Below are 24,378 nucleotides of genomic sequence, written 5' to 3'. Positions count from 1 at the left end.
CATTTCACTTGCCTGATTACCCAAATTTTTTCTGCATACCGTACTTCAGAATAAGTACATCGTGTGTTCTGTATATCACTCTTTTGCTTCTCTGAGGGACATCCTTGCTCCAAACCTGGATTCTGACACTTTTCAGGAATGCTCCTGCTTGTCTTCCATGCTCAATATCACAGTTTTTTCCTTTAGAAAATTCTTTAGAAAGAAAAAAATGTGTGATATATTTAACAAATTATCTACAGAAAATACATAATTTTTTTCCAATCCCTCTATTTTCAAATATTTTCAAACAATATTTGCATCACAATTAATGAAATATCAGAAGAAGCTGATTCTACACTGAAATATGATGTCTATACGACCACAGCCTGTTGTTTTAATCAATTAAGCTTGGTGAATATGTGTTTGTGTATTCATTATCCTTATTGTTTATTTTTTCTGAGGTAGTTTGTCTTCCACATACTTACTCAGAAGGAAAATCTACCCATACATACATACATACATACATACTGTACCGTGAAGGCCTAGGTCCTGGTCCATAGTTATCAAAAGAAATGTTGTTGCAGCATATAAGATCCGTCCGACGTATGAACATCTAAGTAATAGAATGTTCCGGTATGTACCAGACTCCACGAGTGCGCTAGGCGGAGTCAAGTGACGTCACCTATCGTTCAAAGCTCACCTCCCCTAGAGATGTTTCTCGAAAATATCTTTCTTTTCGCAAGTTTTCAATGCCTGTACCAATTTTAATGGAACAAACGCTAAATTGTAGCGGACGTCATAAAAATTAATCCCTGTAAATTTCAAATTAATCCATCCCATGGTTTCTGAGTTATAATGATTTAAAATCTAACAGAAATTACGCACTCACGGTCACATGGCCGAGAGAAACTACCCCTCCCAGCGCCAGCTATATATGCCACTGGGTCAAGGTTAACAGGTGGTGGTGTTGATTTGAGTTCAGTTCATTGGAAGCAGTCCAGTCTAGCAGTGTAGTATGTGTATGAGTAAGGGAGAGGGGAGACTGGCCCTCGCATAGTATGTTCGTGCAGTCTCGAAGACAGTACTTTCCGTCGTGTTTCGCGGAGATGACATTACGGGATCGAAATCGCCATCGTACTTGAAAAAGAACGTCGCACCGTAAGTAGTCTATTGTGCCGTGACTACGATATAATTTACAGACATTTCGAAGTATAACACGTACGAAATCAGTGAAGTTCGAAGTTATATATTGGACATTCACAAACTAGAACATGACGTGTGGACTTAATTAATTTCACACAATATTAAATTACCAACAGAAACTGTCGTGTACAGTAACTCTAACTACTCTAGAACTTATTTTCTAACATAGCACATCCTTGGACTGTGTCTCTTTATTTATGTGCCATATTAGGACATGGCGTGTTACAGTGATAAACTTGGTGAAAGTTAAGAACCTTTTCTAAAATAATATAGTTCTATCAACATTAGAGAATCAGTGTTATCTGTCAGGATGACGATTCAAAGACTGTGGTCAGAGACGGTAATGAGAAATATTACGTATTTGCACTGTGTTGGACGTTCTCAGTGATGATTTAAAATAGTTTTTTTTTTTTTTCAACAAGGACTGTGATCATTCAATTGACATCCTAAAATTAACATACAAATTGGACTGTGTTTAACAGTGAACGATAGCATCTGTCAATACTACTTGCATGTTCCATGTGTTAAAATCATGTCCACGAGCAGCAGAAATCTTGAGAAAATTCTACAAGATCCAGCTACCTTCAACATCATTTCATCTATGACATCAACGTGGTTTCTTCGTGGAACTTCAAGTTCGAGTCATCATCCGCACCCGCGGAATGTTCCAGATTCTCATCAGTATTTGTAAGCCAAATTTTCTTTAATAAGTGAGTAGTCACAAACTGACTGACCTTTTTTTTTTCTCTTACAAATCTTGAACAGTGGTTTATCCAGTGCTGCGTGTGACGATACTTTGTAGTTCTCCATCATTACTCAAAAATCATCTTTTAATGATAAATCTATTTTCAAAATCTATTTCACAGAAGAAAGACTTTAGGAGTTTCAAGTGTTCTAAGTTTCAAGGCTAACAAACTGAGAAACTCTCAACAGAAGTTCAAATTCTTATTTTCAATTATAAATGTGTTCATGTCATGTCATAATACTTAGAAAGACTTTAGGTGAAAAACTGATACTTTGTGTTTTCACAAAAGACTATAGGATCTGTGAGATTTATTTATTTTCACAAATTGCACTCAAGAAGATTTACGTTAACCCTTTTGATTTCGACATATTATTTGAATCCTATATCAACATTGCAGGGTGGTGAATTAATTAACATTATTAATAAATTGTTTGAAAAAGGTATAACCATCTATTATTCGCCCTGCGAGTCTATCCTGCTCTGTACCGGCTCCAAACCAACTTCCACTACCTGAGATCCTTCTCATGCCTTATGCCCCAAACTTTTCCTGGTACAATACATACATACATACATCATTATAGACACACATACCTTTCAATGTTCAGTCTGCAAGCCTCTGTCAATTTACTAAATACCTTCACAATCCTCTACTTGTAACTAGCTCTGTGGCCTTTTATTTTTACCTTTAAATCATTAGAAACTGAGGGGCTGCCTGGCCCAGGCAGTAAAGGTGTGCTCGGTTCGCCTGGAAGGACAAGGGTTCGAATCCCCATCAGGAAGTCGTAAAATTTAAGAAATGAGATTTCCACTTCCGGAGGTGCATATGGCCCTGAGGTTCACGCAGCCTACACTAAGAATGAGTACCAGGTTAATTCTTGGGGGCAAAAGCGGCCTGGCGTAGAGCTAACCACTCTACCCCGTCAAGTGCCGAGGTTACGGATAGTGGAAGCCTTTACCTTCCACCCCTCCCAGGGCCTTCATGGCCTGTACGGAGGAGACTTTGCTTTTTTTCTTTTTCATTAGAAACTGAGTCTACCCTCTTAATTAGTGATAAATAAATAAATAAATAAATAAATAAATAAATAAATAAATAAATAAATAAATAAATAAATAAATAAATAAATAATTAATCTACTTCATGTATTTTAACCACATATGTTTTTACAGAGTATGCTTTGGCCTGCCACTAGATCTATCTTGTACTGCAAGTTCAAACAACTTACTAAACTGAAGATTTTAAGCAAACTGTATGCACTGAATTCTGTAATAAACATGATAGGTAGTTTGTATAGAGTCAGAAGGGAACTCATTTGATAGCTTTCTCAATATGAGTGTAATGAGAGAGAGTGAGTGAGTACAATATAAAATATAGGTCAGGAATTGCTTTCAAATTTTCATCTTGAGTATATTAATTCAGAAATACTGTTTACAAGCCTGATGCTACAATAGGTTTCTAAATAAAGTGAAGATGAAGATCATCATCATGATTACAATTTTTTTTTAGAAGTTGTTTTACGTCGCACTGACACAGATAGGTCTTATGGCGACGATGGGACAGGAAAGGTCTAGGAGTGGGAAGGAAGCAGCTATGGCCTTAATTAAGGTACAGCCCCAACATTTGCCTGGTGTGAAAATGGGAAACCACGGAAAACCATCTTCAGGTCTGCCGACAGTGGGGTTTGAACTCACTATCTCCTGAATACTGGATACTGGCTGCACTTAAGCGACTGCAGCTATCAAGCTCGGTGGTTATCATCTAATATGGCATAAGCTTAATTTTAAATTCATTTTACATCCCACTAACTACTTTTTTGGCTTTCTGGATGCTGAGGTACTGGAATTTTGTCCCACAGTAGTTCATTTATGTCCTGGTACCAACACGAGGCTGGCGTATTCGAGCACCTTCAAATACAAGCGGACTGTGCCGGGCTTGAACCCGCCAACTAGGGTTCATTTCTACCATCTCAGCCACTCAGCCTGGCATTCAGACTTTTAAACACTGTTCCAACTTCACATTTCCCTTCTTTTTCGTGGGTTTTCTTCATCTCATATTCTCTTTGCCTTGTACTTCAAAGAAATTCTGGGAAATTCCTCAGAACCTTAGTGCCAGTCACAAGCCTGGATAACCAAGGAGAGTAAATGCCTGAATGTCTAGCCTTGGGAGCTGTACTGATGTTGAGTAAGTGCACCTGTTAAAACCCAAGAAATGCTTTGACTGACAGTCCATCTGTCAGTGCGTCTAGCAAATCCTATCTCATTTGGGAAGGGTCAGGATATATACCTGGTGCAAACTGGGACCTCTTAGCTAAGGTATGGTAACAGTGACAGAAGAATACCAGTCCTCTAGTTAGGCATTTGTCTCAAGGGTTGGTAACCCTTCCACTCAAAAAAAAATAATTGTTTTTCAAAAACTTCACACATGGGAAATTAAGGGCCGATTTAACAATTATAAAATGAGGATACCTTAGCACAGTCTATTTATGTGGTAAAGGAATTAATATATGCACATACTGTCAATATACAATTTTATTTGCAAATTCTATGTTACAAATTACATTAATTTAAAAGAAAGAAGCATTCATATTGATTATTGAAACAGATAAGAGGCCCCTGAAGTAATGGAAAGGTAAAGGCTTCCACTATCAATAACCTTGCCATCCAGTGGCATAAGGAGGTTAACCAGCTGCCACTGTTCCCATGATTTAATGTGGTACTCATTTTTGATGCAGGCTGAGTGAACCTTGCAGCCTCTCTGGAAGCTGAAGAGCACTGGGCTGAGTAGCTCAGGCAGTAGAGCACTGGCCTTTTGGGCCCAACTTGACAGGTTCTATCCTGGCTCAGTCTGGTGGTATTTGAAGGTGCTCAAATACGTCAGTCTCATGTTGGTAGATTTACAGGCATGTAAAAGAACTCATGCAGGACAAATGTTTGGCTTCTCTGTATCTCCAAAAACCATAAACAGTAGTTAGTGGAAAGTAATAAATAATAATTTTATTGTTAACATTGATGTTTTCACAGCCCGTACTTGTGGACATGATATGGGCGTTTGGGCTTATGCCACATCAAGAAAACACGCTGAAACTCTTTACATTTTGCAGAGAACTTTGCTCCACATCTTCAGAAGAAAATTTTGACTGTTCCTGAGGAAGTCTTCTACAATAATGAGGTTTCACCTTTTCTTGATGTGGCATAAGCCCAAAAGCCCATATCATGTCTATAATAATTTTATTGTTTTTATGTCCCACTTTTTATGGTTGCCAGAGATAATGAAATGCCAGAATTTTGTCCTGCAGAATTTTTTATGTGCCAGTAAATCTATTGACATGAGGATGATGTATTTGAGCACCTTCAGATACCGTACCACTGGGCTGAGCTAGGCTCGAACCTGCCAAGTTGTGCTCAGAAGGCCAGCACTTCAACCCTCTGAAAGTAAAAAACCAATAATATTATTATTAGAAGTTAGAGTCATTTCTAATATTTTTACCATCCTGGTAGAAAATCGTGCCCTTTCAGGTGGGTCAAACATGTCTTTACTGTCTTGGCTCCTTTATTACTGTTGCTTCATGTAAGGAACTTGAAACACCACGGACAGCAGCCACACAAACTTAATACATGTGAAATCCTATCTAGTCATACTTGTGTGATACTTGTGCCAGTGCGTGTATTCATAATTAACTAAGGCTTGGGTTTAGGAAGTCATTTCAACATTCACTTGAAGTTCAAGTAGATAACAAGCCCTAATCATGGCGCCAGTATTCTTTGTCGATATCTTCAACTTCATCCATTCTTCTTTGGTCACTCCTTGCATTCAATGGTCTGTTAGCTCTTTCAAAGCTGACAGTGAAAGACTGGAGACATTGTTTGCAGCTTTTTTTTTTTTTTTTTTAATACATTGCAAATGAGTTTGAGTGGAGTTAGGTCACAGCAATGGGGAGGTTATCTCAGAACAGTTAACCCAATGTTTTTCAAACTCCTGTCTACCATGTACACAGGTTTCAGTTTATTTACTTTTACAAGTCCCACCAACTAGCTCTTGTTCTCAGTCAGTAATTTTGTTGTCCTTCAACTTTGATGCTAAAATGTCACTGCAAGCAACACGTGCGGGAGGTTAATTTTCCTGAATGGTACGAACATTGACAAGGACTACAATGCAGCCAGGCAGAACATTGTGGATGAGTCAGTCTGTATTCTTCACTTCATCATGGTACCATGCGAGTTGGCCATGCAGTTGGGGTCGCACAGCTATGAGCTTGCATTCTGCCAGAAGCCCTGTAGATGGTTCTCCTTGGTTTCCCGGTCCCATACCAGGCAAATACTGGGGCTGTATCTCAATTAAGGCCATGGCTGCTACCTTCCTAATCCTAGCCCTTTCCCGTCCATGCTTCGCTGAAAATCTTTGATGTGTTAGTGCGACGTTAAACCACTAGCAAAAAAAAAAAAATTATCATGATAATCCTGTGATTGCGGCTTTGTGTCATAAATCAACTCTGTACCTTGAATTAACACAGTTTCACACCCCGCATGAACCACATTAGCTCTCTGTCGTGCACATTGGTACAACATAACCCCTGGAACATCTTTATGTTGCTTCTTTACCATATAAGAGCTATGAATCCATGTCTCATCTGCATATGTGACGAGCTTTTTTGGTCCATTTTCATTGCGTATCAGTGTATGCAGAAATGCTGTGCATAGTGCAATATTACCACTATGCCCCATCAGTATATGTGTGATGTTTGGAACATCACAACATGGATTAAATTATTGAACTGTATAATTAATTGATAAGATGTATATATTTAATCACTGATAGGTCATTTTTAAATTATTATGTATATATATAATAGGGTTTTAATCATCCATTTCACATCATCATTTCATTTCTTTGTATCGCGGCTATAACGTATTCTGAACGAACAACTTATTGTGTAAAGTATTTCAACATCATTCGTATTAATAGCTTGCAGTAAATTTTCCAATAGCCATAGTGACTGGAGTCAGCAGGCTAATTTCAGCCCATTACCAGGAAATGTACGTCATCAAGCTTACGAGAGACTGTACCCCTTCCAAACTCTGAGGAGACAGTTGAAACCTGGTAAACGCCAATTTTTCGAAGTTCGCTACCTGACGCTTTGTTTCCGCGGGAAAGTTCAACCAAAGTGAATGGACGTAATGAAACAACATGATGGATTCACAGCAATAAATAGAAGAAGGGATAAGACCTCAAATCTTACTGGACCATGTGATATGGTTGATGGAGGGAGATTTTGTAGGCTATAGACTTCAACGACAAGGACTGGAGAGACTCAGACTCAGACACACTTGGAAGGACACTCTTACAACGATTCTATGTCTGCACATCGGAGAAGATCTGAACTTAGTTCACTTCGCATCTGAGTAGTATACTACTCAAAAGTTACTCTCATTGGGACCTGTTATCTCAATGACGAGAGGTAAAGTCAACGGGAGACCGATTTTGACTGGTATAGGGCAGGAGAGATTTTGTTATGAATTTAGTTATGCTACATTTCTGTAATACGGAAGAATACAAGTGTATTCTCTCCATGAACGTAACCCATGGTGGTTTTGCTATTAAAATTAGGAGTCATTACGACTTTATGTAAGGAGTACAGTAGGAAGTGCTAAAGGCAGGAAAGTCATGGTACAACTAGTGTACCAACTACAACCATCAGCTACTACATAGATCGTATCCAGATAAGAGTCTACAAATGGTGAGCCAATGGCATAAATTACTGCAAGTCTACGCGTTACAATTCATGTTCTTAGAGTTTATTTCATTCAATTTTTCTTTTGCTTCCTTAAGTTCAGATTACGTTAATACGCCGTTATGTCACGTTTTTCATCCTAATAAATAGCTGTTTTAATTTGTATTTTCTGAAATTATTATGAATGATCCTTAACTTCCAAGTTAGTGTACTTAATGGGTTGTGTTCCGTTACCTCACCCCTGGGAGTTTTTAGAGTCTCATTACGTTTTATTGTTTTCATTATTAATTTTCAACTATCATTTTCAAGCCATAAGCTTGAAGGCTGGTGCCCATAGGATATTGTTTATGGAGAAACAATGAGATATCATTTATTTATATTAATATTAAGGTGACCTGCCACGTCATAATTTTGTCACACATCTGTGGGCCGAGTGGGTACATCACATATGTTTCAAACTTAGGAAGTTTTAAATTTTAACCCCATACTTTTTCAGAGTCTCCAGAGTGAATGTTTCCCTCCTGTAAATGTTGTTTGCTTTTGACAGCGTTATGAAGTTTACGTAAAGTGGGGATTTCCTTGCAAACTTCATGAAATTCCTGAAAGGTTCTTCGCACAACACTCATAAAATTCTTCAAGCTCTGTCTTCTTCTGACGGGGACAACTTTTACCTGAGGTAAAAACCATACTTTCATCTTCTGTGGCCTTTTCACATTGCCTAGCAATATTACGCACATTCCTTTCACTTGTACCGAAAGCTTTGGCAGCTGTTTTAACAGCTTTATGGAGAGGGATTACAAGACCAATTCATGGATGAGAGTCACTCTGTAAGGTTTCAAATGTAAAAGTTTAGTAGCCTATGGACTGAGGTTTAGAAAACATCTACCTGCTGTGCAATATGTGATAGCAACTTTTTTGTTGAGTGTTCAAATGATGCTACCTAGTAATTTCAACGATTTTTTTTTTCTCGGTTACAATTCTTTGTTTATGCTTAAGTGTTGGAGAGTTTAGTAACTCCCTTGTACTTAAGTAAGGTTAGGTTGAAGGAGGAATCCCACATTCCAATGCCTATTTGCTTTTTACTGCTAGTCTATGTAATTATAAAACATACTCCAGCTTAAAATCTAGTTACATTATTTAAAAAGGTACATGTTTCGGTCCTAATGTCCTAATCTTCAGTTAAAAAAAAGGATACAAAAATTGGCATAAATGAAATAAAAACACTTGTGATGATGATGATGATGATGATGATGATGATGATGATGATGATGATGATGATGATGATGATGATGATGATGATGATGATGATGATGTTCCTTCATGTTGAGCCAAAACACTCAACAAGTCAATGTTCATGTTTGAGATAAAATCTGTATGTAAGGGATCTTCTTTCTTCAAAATGCAGGATAAGTATGTACTTTAAATATCTTGAGGAAAGTCTTAAAATATTTAAAATGTAAAATTTGACATTATAATAGGACACATGTTGAGACATTCAGTATAGATGGTAAGAATGGTAGGGGTAGACCAAGGCATGAATATGACAAATACATTAGAATAAGTGTAGATGCAGTAATTAAGAAGAAATGAAAAGGTTAGCATAGGACAGGGTGGCACTGAGAACTGCATCAAGCCAGTCTATGGACTGGTAACCCAAACAACATCATGGTTTGTTAAATACTGTATAGTTCAAATATCTTCCAAGCTAGCCACAAATTAATTAAATTTCTTACATTGTATTTATACCAGAAATTCCTTTCTGTACAATGATCAGGAAGAACCTATTTCAGTCAAAGCACTTTATATATGGTTTATATTCACAAGCCCACAACTTTCAGTCAAAGCACTTTATATATGGTTTATAATAAAGCCCACAACTGCAGAATAGTGATAGACAGAAATGTGCAATATTTACCATATGCTGGTCAGTCTTTTGAGTCTCTTCAGATTTGTTAAGAGCGTTTAATTTGGAAGCTGGGACATTTTCCATACTTGAAATCGTTGGGAACGACCTTCCCCTCGCCCTGTCTTCATTCAGATTCTGCACAAAAAAATCCAGTATCACAGATTGGTATTACTGTCGTGAATAAATCACTGTATTAGAAGAAAGAACAGGAAACGATCAACACAGTTTCCAATCAGAAGAGCAGTAACTTTACATAGTAAATCTCTTTCATCTGTGTTATTTATTTCATTTACTTTAGAGTTTTTGTTGATACATAATAACCAATATACATTTCTTGTCTCGATACTCCAATACTTACATTCTTGAAATAAAACAGTAAAATACAAATTTCTAAATGTACCTTTTATTAAATATACTTGTTTATATTAACACTTCAATATCTGTATAATTCTAAATTAAATTATAATATATTATGGTATGCATTTCTAGTTAGTAGGTAGTTAAATTTTTTCCACAAACCAAATGTTTAAAAAGTAAAAGCAAAAAAAAAATTTTTTTTTTTTAAAATTTGTATTTGTTTTCCAGAAACTATAAACGTTTGAAAGGGGGGAATAACAGATCTTCTTTTGGATATGTGGTGATTTCATCCTCAGAAGTATTAACTGAAAATGAATTATTGTGCCATGTTTTTGTATAATGCTGCAAAGAATGCATCATATGAAATATTTTTTTATATCTTCACTATACTACTTTTAGCAAACAGTGTATAATTTTGATAAAGATCTGAAAACACAGAATATTAAAATGGAGTTAAAGCTTACCACTTCAGTTATAGATTCAGGAGCCTCCTGTTACTTATCATATTGAAGCAGTTTGTCTGTAGCAGCAGTGAGAGCACTCAAACTGTGAAAAACTCATACTTTTAAGAGGGAGTCTAACAGTATTATGATGAATCATGTTTCATTCTCTTCAATGTCTTCGTACCACAAATGAATTGCATTAGGCAATAACTGTCTTACCATCACAATTTCTGATCTATTCTGAGATGGCTTCTGTTAATAATGGGGATTGTCTCAGACACTGTAACTGTAGAAGAACTTAGGGCGAGTGTTGCTTGATCAAATTTTTAATGTATTGATCAGTAAATCAGTATGTTCCTATTGTGATACTGTAAGATTTACTGGAAGGGCAAGACCAGCAGAAGCAAATACAGTTGCTCTCTTCTGTTCTTGAAGTCCTTTTAGCATATGAAGAGTTGAATTCCATCGAGTAGATTCATCTTGAATCAGGCAGTGTTGTGGTAGAAAAGGATTTTTGTTTGTAGCATTGAGAATTTTTGTGTGTATTTTGAGGTATGTTTGTAAATTCCTACTAATTTTCTACATAACACAATGAGATTCTCAACTTTTTCTAAACTGAAAAGTCCCTTTTTCAGAACAAATTGTAGTGCATGAGCTACAAATGTCGAATAGAGAAAGTTTTCCCAAGACAAGGTACTTACTACATTACAACTGTTTTCATGGATCACAGCTAACATTTTATCCATTAAAGCTCAAGTTTCTTATGTTTTCATCAAGAAATTTGCAATATCTTCACCTGTGTGTCTCGCTTCTTCAACTGGTACCACTTCAATGCATATATGCTGAAGTTCATAGTCCTGGTATGCAAAGTGAATGGTCGGTTGATGCTGATGTCCACAGATATGCCATAACAGCTATGTTATCTGCATTTTACTCTTATGTCTACTTCATACGGTTCTGGGAGGAGTCTCTTGACATTGCTTACGAGTAGGAACAGTATATACAGGCTAATTTGCTGAATCATCTGCTTAAATCCTTTACCTACTACAATGCTATATGGCCGGTTGTCTTTATATGTATCAACGATATCCATGCCCTCAGAGCCTACTATGTATCTTGCATCCTACCGATTATTGAATTCGTGTCTCCTATTTGGTCTACCTCTTCACCCACTAATCTGAATTACAATGACCGTGTGCAGTCATTTTTCTGTGCCATTGTTAGAGCCAGAGTATCTGATTGTCGAAACTTGAGCAGTAATCACATACTGGATAAGTTAAACCTTCACCCATTTTCTAGTCGCAGGAAAGTAGCCGACCTTACATTCCTGTATAACGCTGTTAACATTTGATTTCATTTTCTAGAACCTGCATCCTTCTTTTCCCTACATGTTCCAACTCACAAAACCAGGATTAATCCACCCCTTCACATTCCGTATTCCGCCCTCTCTCTTGTTCAAAGAACTTTATTTATTCGCATACCAACCCTCCTTAACTCTTTATCGTCTGACAGGAACTTGGATGTTTTTTCTTCCTATGCCTCCTTTAATCGATTCTTCCTTAACTTAACGTAGCTCATTTTCTTCATATTCCTTTTTTCTCTTCTTATTAATGCAGTGGCTAAAAGATCCTTAGAAAGAGAAAATTCAAACTATAATTCATCTGGGTAAATTCTAAGGATATTTTTAAAATGTTAATCATAATTTTAAAAATATTAACATCAGTAGAAGAATTGACTTATAGATCTAAAAACAAAAAACAAATATATACTGACTGACAGAGCCAATGCAACACCAAGGAGGAGTGGTTCGAAAGGGATGAAAGTTGGGGAAAAAACAGAGTCGGCATGGAAGAATAATTGATGTTTATTTCAAACCGATATGCAGGTTACACAATGCGCACGGCATCGACTCAGTAGGATGTAGGACCACCGCGAGCGGCGATGCACGCAGAAACACTTCGAGGTACAGAGTCAATAAGAGTGCGGATGGTGTCCTGAGGGATGGTTCTCCATTCTCTGTCAACCATTTGCCACAGTTGGTCGTCCGTACGAGGCTGGGGCAGAGTTTGCAAACGGCGTCCAATGAGATCCCACACGTGTTCGATTGGTGAGAGATCCGGAGAGTACGCTGGCCACGGAAGCATCTGTACACCTTGTAGAGCCTGTTGGGAGATGCGAGCAGTGTGTGGGCGGGCATTATCCTGCTGAAACAGAGCATTGGGCAGCCCCTGAAGGTACGGGAGTGCCACCGGCCGCAGCACATGCTGCACGTAGCGGTGGGCATTTAACGTGCCTTGAATACGCACTAGAGGTGACGTGGAATCATACGCAATAGCGCCCCAAACCATGATGCCGCGTTGTCTAGCGGTAGGGCGCTCCACAGTTACTGCCGGATTTGACCTTTCTCCACGCCGACGCCACACTCGTCTGCGGTGACTATCACTGACAGAACAGAAGCGTGACTCATCGGAGAACACGACGTTCCCCCATTCCCTCATCCAAGTCGCTCTAGCCCGGCACCATGCCAGGCGTGCACGTCTATGCTGTGGAGTCAATGGTAGTCTTCTGAGCGGACGCCGGGAGTGCAGGCCTCCTTCAACCAATCGACGGGAAATTGTTCTGGTCGATATTGGAACAGCCAGGGTGTCTTGCACAAGCTGAAGAATGGCGGTTGACGTGGCGTGCGGGGCTGCCACCGCTTGGCGGTGGATGCGCCGATCCTCGCGTGCTGACGTCACTCGGGCTGCGCCTGGACCCCTCGCACGTGCCACATGTCCCTGCGCCAACCATCTTCGCCACAGGCGCTGCACTGTGGACACATCCCTATGGGTATCGGCTGCGATTTGACGAAGCGACCAACCTGCCCTTCTCAGCCCGATCACCATACCCCTCGTAAAGTCGTCTGTCTGCTGGAAATGCCTCCGTTGATGGCGGCGTGGCATTCTTAGCTATACACGTGTCCTGTGGCACACGACAACACGTTCTACAATGACTGTCGGCTGAGAAATCACGGTACGAAGTGAGCCATTCGCCAACGCCGTGTCCCATTTATCGTTCGCTGCGTGCGCAGCACAGCGGCGCATTTCACATCATGAGCATACCTCAGTGACGTCAGTCTACCCTGCAATTGGCATAAAGTTCTGACCACTCCTTCTTGGTGTTGCATTTGCTCTGTCAGTCAGTGTATACCAGTACCGGAAATCAATTTGATTTTTATGACAACTTTATACAGTTTTAATACTCTAGATGAGACTACATACATGTTATTTAACCAATGAATGACATGATAGTAACATTTACAGCAGATTAAAATTGATCCTTCAATGTCAGTACTGAGGATGGGAGTTTGAGATGTGAATATTACTACCATGTTATCTCACCCTATAGGCTTGTGGATTACTTTTATGATAATAGTAAAGCAGTTTAAAACCCTCTAATAAATAATCAGAAATGTCAAGCAAAAGAAGTCATACCATATCACTAGACAGGAAATGTAGATTCTAAGATCTTACCTTACTCAGTATCTCATTTATTTAGCCTTTCTAGAGTGAAATGCCTCTTCTTCTAAATATTCCATTAATAAATCACTGTAGTTTTACCAAGAAAATTTGAATGTGATTTGTCTAAATTACAATAGATACATTTCTAACATAAGGAAATTAAAATAACATGAGGAAAGAACCTGTTGGAGATACTGGGCAGACAGCATTTGAATTGTATACATCACTTTACATAGAAGTACGACAATAGCAGAGTACAAATATTGTAAATATTATCATGCATTGTACGGAGCGGTACACCCCTACGCCGCAGTTTTAAATCTTGCGCCAATAAATCCTCCTCTACAGGAGAAACTCTGAACTTTAAAAACTGAATCAACTCATAAGTTTCTCAGAAGATGTCACTACCATAAATTTTGTGATTATGAAGTTATCAATACTGTGTGGATTTCAACTTTGTTTTCCATTGATCAAGAAGTGTGGACATTCTCTTATAGATGTCTCTACTAAAAAACTATGATCATGCACCCTGGTGCGAAGTGAAGGAACTTTTTTGAAGAAATTTTGTATTCATAAGTTTTCTCTTTACTAAATTTCGTTCATTCATTTGTGGGTTGGCAATATTAATCTTTTCTTTCCGCCAGTTTTGAATTGAGCCAATCCAGAATTTCTGTAATTAATTTTTAACCAATCATGTATTTCTTCTTTGATTTTGAGTGTACTGTCTACACTGACCAATAAAATTGAGTGGGTGTGGCTGTTTTATTCATGAAAGGTCTGGAATTTTCCCTGAGGGTATAAAAACTGCTGATTTTCTTGTCTCTCGGCCACTTCATCATCTTCTAACCTAGTGTATGGACATGTAGCAGGAGGCGGGAAGTGCCTCTTTCATCAGGCAGCAGCTCTTCAATAAGATAATGGCCGTTTAACATCTTTATTTCTTGCTAGCTCAGCAGTTTAACCCTCGGGAAAGGTCCGAATCCCTTTACAATGTAAAATATCTTTCCGACATGTAATTTTTTTGCCGTTTGATGTAAAAACTTCATATATCTTTAACTGTAAATCGGGGATAGAGAGTGCTTTACCCTCTCGAGCTCTCCTTCATTTTGATTTGACGTGACTACGTTTTCGTAACCGATTTTCTACTCTTCCTTAATGCGTTAAATTTATTCAGTATACGAGTCACCTCCATTGTTTGGGAATAGCCCCTGTTTCATCGGCCTAGTGCCTCTTAGGTTTTAAGAAGTTTCATGTAGTAGTACAAATTCACACCTCCATTCATTTTGCATTTTGGGCCATTAACTTAACCTGTTATTTTACTACTAAGGCCCAGTAGGCTGGGTACAAGATACCCCCGTTTCATTTTGTGTAAGTTGTGCCTTGATGGCAATTTAGTGGAAAGCCTGGTATTGCCTTTAATAGGCTCAGAAAACTGAGAGCGGGTCAGCACTTTTCTAGTGTTGTAAGAAGTCCTCTGGGAGGCTTGAGGTTAAAAATTGGGAGCAAGTGCTCCATGTGGTAGGGGTTTTCTGCCCTTTGGTAAATATGTGTTGTGTGAGCTGAGAGCTCAGGAAATGTAAGGTGAGGGCTTGAAGCCCAAGTTCTGTTTATACCGCCAATCTTGTCTTTCCTAGGCTTAAATTGTTGTTACTGGCACCTTGTTACTTGTTGTTTCTTTTAAAAGAGAGAAAAATATAACCTTTGTTAGAGTTTTAAATTAACTTTGATTGTGTAGTTAGACCTGTTCACCCCGGCACCTTCTTTCACCTCTGCTAATCCACCAAACCACGGTAACATGCATAAATAGAAAAAGATTTCTTTAAAACATAAAATGCTATTTCAATTCAAACTTCTCATGTAATATCTCCAACTTTACATTATATACAAAGCTAACAATATATGATAAATGAAAAGTAAATTCTTTTCCAGTTCATAGAGCAACATACAGTCGAAACTGGTTAAGACATCCGTCTCTAGCAGGTTTCCCTGGTTATTATGTCATTGTTCCAAAGCCCCAGGCCATGTTCCATTAAATACATACTAAAAAACCTGGATAGCACATTTACGTCACTCTTTAGTACATTCATAACTCCCACCATAAGAAATTTAAATTAGCAGACCCTGCCATGTTGTGCATATGAAGGGCCAGCAACAACTGGCCTGGTTAAGGATTTAGTAGAGAACTTTATTTCATGGCCCCGGAGTGCAGTTGCTGTGTGCGTCTGCCTACAGCTGTAGGAGGCATGAGTCCTAAGCCAGTCTTTGCTATAGTTTATTTAGTTCTTCTTCGGGGTTGTGAACCGCATTGTTGTTTCTTGTACACTTCCTATAGTTTGCCAACGTTTCAAGTACATTGCAGTATTCTTAGTCAAGGCGACTGAAACACCCCAACTCGATCCGAGGTAATCAGTCTCCCAAGCAGCAGACGGCAAACTGTACAAAGTGTACAGAAAATAACAACATGTTCAACTTGGAAGAAGACCTAAATAACCCTACACACTGTGGAAACTTCACTTCTTTGCTATGGTTGTTTGTATCGCTACAGTAGCTTGTCTCTTATGTATTGGTGCTTAATTTTACGTTCGTAAGTGAATTGTGTAACAGGGTAAATAAATTAGGCCTAGAGTACTGTTCTTATGCATAGTGGTTTGCAGGACATTCACTTATGCAGAAGAAGAAAGCTGGACAGTTTATAAATGATGAAAAATTAAATTTTATTGAGAAAGTGGATGCTAATCCATACATGAAATGTGTGCAAATCACCCAGATGTTGGACATTCCTATGACGACTTTAAACATAATTGTAAGCAACGTGTACAGGGTCTCTCCTATAAACCCGGACAGAGCGCACTGTGTTTGTACTCTGCGCTACAGCAGTTGCCTTAGCCCAACTTACGCTTTAAGTGTGTATACAATCTTATATGAAATCTTACCTTATAAAAGATGCTGGAAGTGTCATCCTTCATAATGAGGGACTTCATACACACCATTAGGATTTTATGCACACCAATCACCAATAGCGAGAGTTATGACTGTTCACACGACCATTAAGATGAAACCAGGCCTCATCCAAAAAGAACACAAGCTGTGGGTCGAATAAACGATCATTCAATGATACAAGATACCACTCACAATATCTCACTCTTGTGGCTGGATCAGCAGGTTTTAAGCAGTGGGCCAGTGTAAACCTGTACAGTTTGATGTGTAACAACTTTGTAGCTCTGTGTGCAGAAAAAACCGAAACCCCTTCGCATTGTGCTAATTTTGTGAGGGATTTGTTCGATGACCGTTCAAGATTCGCACTAATGTCATCTAGCTTTTCCTCTATTAAAACTGTTCATGTGCGCATGTGTTTTTTATTGAGCACTGAACCAGTAGTATCATATTTATTGACAATTACATGAATCTGTGCTCGTGAAGGCGGCACTTCACAAGGAAATTGCTGAGCAAATGTATCGCGTACCCGTCGAGCCGACTTGTACTTAAAATAACTTTTACATACAAAAATACGTTCTTACAATGATAACTGCCTCACCAGCTGAGATTCAGACTGGCTATTGATGCTAGGTCGAACACATGCTCGCTCCTAGTAATGTCAAGAACTATGTACATGCCTCCTCTACAGCTTCTTATGTCTTGGAGTGTAGGAACGCTGCTGGACAATCAGGGTTTATAAAAAAAGACCCTGTATAATTCGTGTTTCTATGTATGTTTTTGCTTATATATAATAAAAATCTTCCGGGCTGTTATGCCGTGGTCCACTCCTCTCGCTTCTCCCAGACGTTTCGACTACTGCTGCGGTAGTCATCTTCTGTGGTGTCGTGTAGATACGCTCTCCTGTATCCCGCTGGCGACTGCGAAAGTTGTTTGGGAAGCAGCTGTATTTATATGTAAGTGTGTGGCCTCCAATTGGTTCGCGCTGTGCAATCCGACATCTGATTGACTATCTGAAAGCATGACCTCCGATTGGGTCGCGCCGAGCAGCTTGACGTTTGGTTGGCTATCTGAGCACACGACCTGTGATTGGTTCGCGCCGGGCATGGATTCTGACTGGGTCGCTCCGAGAAGTCTGTCTTCTGATTGGATCTCGGAGTGCACGACCTCCGATTGGCATGACAGCCCGGAAGATTTTTATTGTATTGACACCGGCCGTGAAAGCCTTCATACTTTAATTATGTTTTTGCTTGATTTTGACTATGTTGGTGTTCTTAAAATGTATTATTTCTGTATTTATTTATTTATTTCATTAATTATAATTGTAAACACTTGTTTCTTTGTTTTCATCATAATTATTTTTATGTTCATACCTAACCTTAAATTTAAGAGCAAAACTGTTTTTAACTTTTTAGCATGTTCCCTCTTTATGACATTTTTTCGGTCCCCACAAAAACATCCTAATCTGTTTTGGCTGAATTTCTATGTAGAAACTTTTTGTATTTCATCTGTCTTCTCAGCTTATATGACTGAATATTGAGCAGTTCAAAACTGAAATATGCTTCAGAACTACTGTGAAGTGTCTCCATTAGTTTGTCTTATCACAAGCAGTATTTTCATAACTACTTCCTTACAGCACCACAGTGAAATAAACTTAAATTTTATGTAGAAAGATTGCAACATGAAAAGGAACACACAATAGAATAAACACAATGCCAAGTCAATATGAGGAGGAGGAGACACATACACAGTAGTGGCAATTAGGGGGGAGAGGGGTGGGTTTGTCACCCCTCCACTTTGTGGAGAAAACTTTATTTTTTTATTCCAATTTAGCCAGGTGAAACTAGGAACCATAGGAATAAAAAATAAAAAAAGAAGCAATTTTACAAGCCCTGTTGTCTTATTAGTAAGTTCTTTCCTTTATTTTCTTTAATTATTAACAAAATTATTTGCAGAAATACGCACAAAATGTTGTTCGTCTTGGCTAACCGATTTGTATAGCGCCACAGCAAGTGGTGTGAGGAACTATAGCAGGGGTATATTTTTTGCCAAGGTCATCGATACCGAGGCGTGATTTACCTGCTTGCCGCACTCCTTCGTCAGTCTGGCAGTTTCTTTCAAGTCTGTTTGTTTGTTAGTGCGTAGTCAAATATTAAAGGATTTTTAATTGTATAATCATGCCGTACTTCTATTTAATTGTAATACAGGTGTAATATTGTTCCTTTGGTGAATCAAAATCTCAAAAAATTATTATTACATCACTTTCATTGGTAAATTGTAAACCTTGACCTCTCAGTTGAAATTCGCTCAGAGAGTATCAGAAACCTTACCATTTTGTAGCTTTTTTGTTTTAAAATTTTGATGTATATATTGCTATGTCCCTCAAACCTGGGTACTTTCTGTTGTCTGTACATTATTTTGCCTCCCCCACCCCACTTCTAATTCCCAATTGCTGCTACTGCACATACATACACGAAAACTGAAAAGGTCTCCACATCTTCAAATAGCCTGGCTTTCTCCCCATCAATCCCAGTTCTTCTACATCCATTTCTTTGTAGCCCCCACTGAGCAAAATTCTGCTTCCCATCTTCATCAGGAGGGCAGGTTTCATCTTAACAGATCTTCAGTCTGGATGAAGTATAGAAGAATGCCAAAGAAAGACAGGAAAAGAAAACTGAAGGGATAAAGATGAATACAGGATGAGGAATACCAGACAAATGCTAATGTGTGTTTCTTTTGATGTTTTAATCTTTATACATATGCCTTGATTTATTGCTTGCTTGTTCCTTTTATTTATTTCATCTCAAATTTTGTAACACTTGGAAACTTCTCATGAGGTGATACACATTATTCTCGCAGATCTTGTCATGAGCAGACTGTTTCACAACGTTACTGAACAATAAAATATCTATCCACCGACTGGGTCATGTTTGAGAATTGCTAGGATGAGAGAAATAGCAGGGAGTCTGGATAGAAATCCTACTGGTTCTTTTATATCCAGTGCTTTACTGAATCCACATCCAGCTCCATGGCTAAATGGTTAGTGTGCTGGCCTTTGGTTCAATGGGTCCTGGGTTTGATTTCCGGCCGGGTTGAGGATTTTACCCTTAACTGGTTCTGGCTCGGGGTCTAGGTGTGTGTGCCGTCTTCATCATTAGAATTCATTATAGGTAGGGCCTCATCTTCACTGACCTGCGGCTCGCCTATAAGCGTCAGCTCAAAAGACCTGCACAAGGCTTCTCTAGAGGCCACCTGCCACAGTAAATTGAATCCTCCAGTCCTTTTTGCAATTTCTTGATATCCATCTGCAGCAAGTGTCAACCAAGCTCAGTAGCTGCAGTCGCTTAAGTGCGGCCAGTATCCTGTGTTTTGGAGACAGTGGGTTCGAACCCCAGATGGTTTCCTGTAGTTTCCTGTTTTCACACCGGGCAAATGCTGGGGCTGTACCTTAATTAAGGCCATGGCTGTTTTCTTCCCACTCTCAGCCCTTTCCTGACCCATTGTCGCCATAAGACCTATCTGTGTCCGTGCGACATAAAGCAACTTGTAAAAAAGCAAGTGACAGACTAATACAGAAAAATGTAAAACTATCTCCACACAGGCCATGGAAGCCTTTGGAGGAGTAGAAATAAAGGCTTCCATGACCCGTAACCTCGGCAAGAAGTGGGATAGAGTAGTTAGCAATTTGCCTGGCTGCTTTTGCCCCCAGGAATCAACCTGGTACTCATTTTGGTATAGGGTGAGTGAACCTCAGGGCCACATGCATCTCCAGATATGGAAATCTTGTTTCTAAATTTTTTGTCTTTCTGATGGGGAATCAAACCCATCTCTGCCTGGGTGAATCCAACGAGCCCTGACACTCTAATATACACAGTATTCTTAGGCATGTTTATTCCCACATTCAGTTTGGTGTTCAGCCAAGTTGCCAAGGAGTTTCTCCTCTCCTCACTGGTCCACCTAGGAGTGCGATGTTGTGCAGTACACTGTCACTGGCATTGCACCAGAACCACATGAGGAGCACTTCATTAATATATGTTATAACACTTCAACAATTATTAGATGAGTGGGCACAGGTTTCAACATAAATGGTTTTACAATTCTTAATACTTTTAATTGATTCATAATTTTAAAATGAAAAAAGTATGATTTGATACAATCTGATGATGTTCTTCCATGAATGAAACATGTCATTCTACTTTATTAAAGTTGGTTCTTTTTCAGTTACAAATATACTACTGTCTGTCATATAGTGTAAGGTTAACGTACCTGTCTTTTAACCTGGATACCCCAGGTTGAATTCCTTGCTCATCCAAGGATTTTAAGCTTTGACCGAGTACTCAAACACGCATAAGTCAGCTTTGTGAGTCAACTGAGGAACTCTCTGATACGAGAGACAGCAGACCAGGTCGAGAAAGTCAACCAATACAGCTGGCACTCCAATGCCCACTGTTGATCTGCCGGGCAACAGTCACCTTGGCAGGTGAAGGCCATTACCCCTTTCATTCCAGCGTAGCGAGTAAGAAAGCATGACCATCTGAATGCGAGCAGCGGATGCTGTACGGGATACTCGTCTCGCTCCACTCTCGTGTCCGCAGTTGGCTCACAACGTTAAGAGAGGACATGCAAAGTTTAAAAGTATTTTATTTTTATTTTAATGCATATTAAGTCAAATGCTTATGATCATATTTATAGCACATTTTATTTAGTGAAAGCTTCCCATCCTCCATTTATATCCGCGGCTTTGGACAAGGCACTATTCGAGTAAAAGCTTGTTTTGTTTGTTACTGCAAATTTTATCTTTAATTCCCTTTATTTCAATTTTATTATGGTAATTATATGAACATTAACTTAAAATTACAATTTGTTTACCTACATTAATTGGCATACATCATTTAAAAATGATTTTTAAAGTTCTGGCAGATTTAAAAAATTGTTTTGTTTTCTTATTTCAATTTTGTTAATTACATATTATAATTTAACATAAACATTAATTTCAAATTACAAATTGTTTACCTGCATTAATTTGCATGTCATAAGGTAACTTTTTTTTTTTTTTTTTTTTTTTTTTAGAAGTTCTGCGTGTGATAAGTTTGGAAGCAGTTTTCCTGCAGTTTGTTGTATTCCTTACAACACATTTTCGTCTGGTTCCTCTTCTGCGCTTTGCAGACAATACAAGTTCTGAACGTACTCCACTCATCAGGAAGATGAGATCCTGCTGTCAGACTCAAGGGAAGTGCGGCCTTTCAAAATTTCAGAGCAATTGAGAGCAAAGTCTATAAGCACGAGCGTTTGAACATACAGCAGCAACGAGACATGAAGTGAGTAGGCCTAGCATAGCAGACACATTCCTTTCATCTTTGAACTGGTTACTCCTGTCATCTGTTGACCATAGCCATAACTATAGACTCCCAAGACAGCCATGAGAAACCTTCAAGGGCGAACTTCTCCAGCAATCTATCATAGCGAAATGTAAAACAGCCAAAATACACACAACTTCTACACCAGTCGACCAGCTATGAGGCACTGTTCCATCATGACTGCTACAACAGTCCACAGAGTACGAGGCATGGCTCCAACACAACTACTACAGCAGTCCACAGAGTATGAGGCATGGCAGTCCATCAACTATATGGCACAGCTCCCTCTGAACTGCTACAGCAGTCCACCGAGTACGAGGCACGGCTCCCTCCCGACTGCTACAGCAGTCCACCGAGTACAAGACATGGCACCAACATGACTGCTACAGCAGTCCACACAGTAACGCTTTCCAAGACAGGTACACGACAAACGTTCCACGTGTTCGATGTTGAAAATCTGGTCAACTTATGGGAAACGACATTGCTAAAAGAGAACTCTATGCATATGTTGTGTTACCTTCAACACTTACCTGTAAACATTTTTCTTGAATCTTATAAAGTTTGTAGAGAAATTCCATACTGAACTATGATATTCCATTTGTTGTATCATCATTTACCCTCCCATTTTAAACCACACCATGGATCAATTGCCTAAATTCTTCAACAGGTGGTGCCTTGGAGCTGAAACCTTTTAAATATGGGTCATAACTGGGGTAGATCAGCCAGTCCCCAGGCAACCTCCCTGCTCTGGCAACATGAGGCTGTGTATATAGGAACCAGGAAATTACGGCCGTGGTCTACGAGGAGGATGAAATGGTGAACCACAGAGAACCGAGTGGTCAATGGTGGGAGTTGAGCCCTTTCTCTTCCCGAATTCATTACAGTCAACACTTTTAGCATGCTGCCTATCCTGATCAACATGATCTAACTAATAAGTCATTTTATATGTATTTTCTTTAAATGCAGTCAGAAAATTATTTTAAAATTTGTTTTTAGAGACTTCTCTATCCACAATCACATGCAGAAGAGAGGGTGCACAGAAATAGTCCAATGCTTGCACTGTATTGCCTCTGGTATTGCTTTGCACTGTGCAGTGAACATAACGGAAAGATGCAGAAATGAAAATTAAAACAAGCCGAAGCTGGGAAATGTAAGATAAACTCACATGATTATATTAGAAATGCATTCCAAATGAATTCATGCCACTGACTGAGTAGTAGACCATGCATCAAGAGTAACATACAGCCTACTGGAGACAGTGAGGAATGCAATTACATGTTTACAGTCTTCACCAGTCTCAACTTGCCCGTTCCCTTCCTCGTCCTCCATTGATAAGGACTGCCATAAGAAGAATTCACACACAATTGTACAAATAATGATAGCAAAACTATGAGCAGAATGATATACGAAGGTTGATCAAAAAGTAAGGTGACAAAGCCTGCAGTGAAACATGTACACTTCATACAACCAACACAGACAACTGACATACATTAGATTACTTTTCGACATAGTCTCCATATAGGTTTAGACAGTTGTCACTTCGTGGGATAAATTTCAATATTCCCTCCTGGTAAAAATCCTGTCCTTGCCACGCTGTCGTGAAGTGTTTCATCTCCTCTTCATATGCTGTAACATGATCCTCCTGTTGTCCTGAATCAGCTCCTCCACACAAGCTGTGTTCAAATCTCTTGATCTGTTGATGCCGGCCACTGCAATCCTCATCAGTAACATTTTCACTATTGGCCACAAACTCCCGACACCATTCTGCAACATGCTGACGATACATTACGGTCTCTCCGCAAACCTCTACTGGCTGCTGGTGAATTTCAGCCGTGGTTACATGTTTCGCCTACAGAAATCGAATAACTGGGTGGATTTCTTCGTGAAACAAGTTTTCCAAATGAGTCGCCATTTGTATTTACCTGAAACTAGCTCTGTAGGTGGCGGGTGGCTGAAACTCTGTACGGTTGCCAATAGCATGTATTAGAATTACCGCACACTACTAATTTCTCTATAACAGACAAAACTCCGGGAATATCAACCTTGTAACCTTAGTTTTTGATCATCCCTTGTATAAGCATCAAAAAATCACAAAAATGTTTTTAAACTTCAGAAAATCACATTACTATAAAATTCCCCTAAAATATAAAAATTAAAAATTATTCTTGTTCTCCTTATCAGTACAAGAGGACCTGTGACTATCAGCTGTAAAAAACTTCAATTTCATC

The 24,378-nt window shown here is 39.0% G+C and overlaps 1 protein-coding gene across 1 annotated transcript in view; it reads right to left on the bottom strand.

Moving 5' to 3' along the window:
* The window catches only part of Ae2 (Anion exchanger 2), a 237,331-nt gene that overhangs the window by 144,842 nt on the left and 68,111 nt on the right, over positions 1-24,378 (bottom strand). The window contains exon 8 of the mRNA XM_067139840.2: positions 9,569-9,694. Within this exon, the coding sequence (XP_066995941.2) occupies positions 9,569-9,694 (126 nt within the window). The remainder of the gene's footprint in view (positions 1-9,568; positions 9,695-24,378) is intronic.

This window comes from Anabrus simplex, chromosome 2, assembly GCF_040414725.1.
Source record: "Anabrus simplex isolate iqAnaSimp1 chromosome 2, ASM4041472v1, whole genome shotgun sequence".
Taxonomy (NCBI): Eukaryota; Metazoa; Arthropoda; class Insecta; order Orthoptera; family Tettigoniidae; genus Anabrus; species Anabrus simplex.
This window is presented reverse-complemented; position numbering and strand designations above follow the sequence as displayed.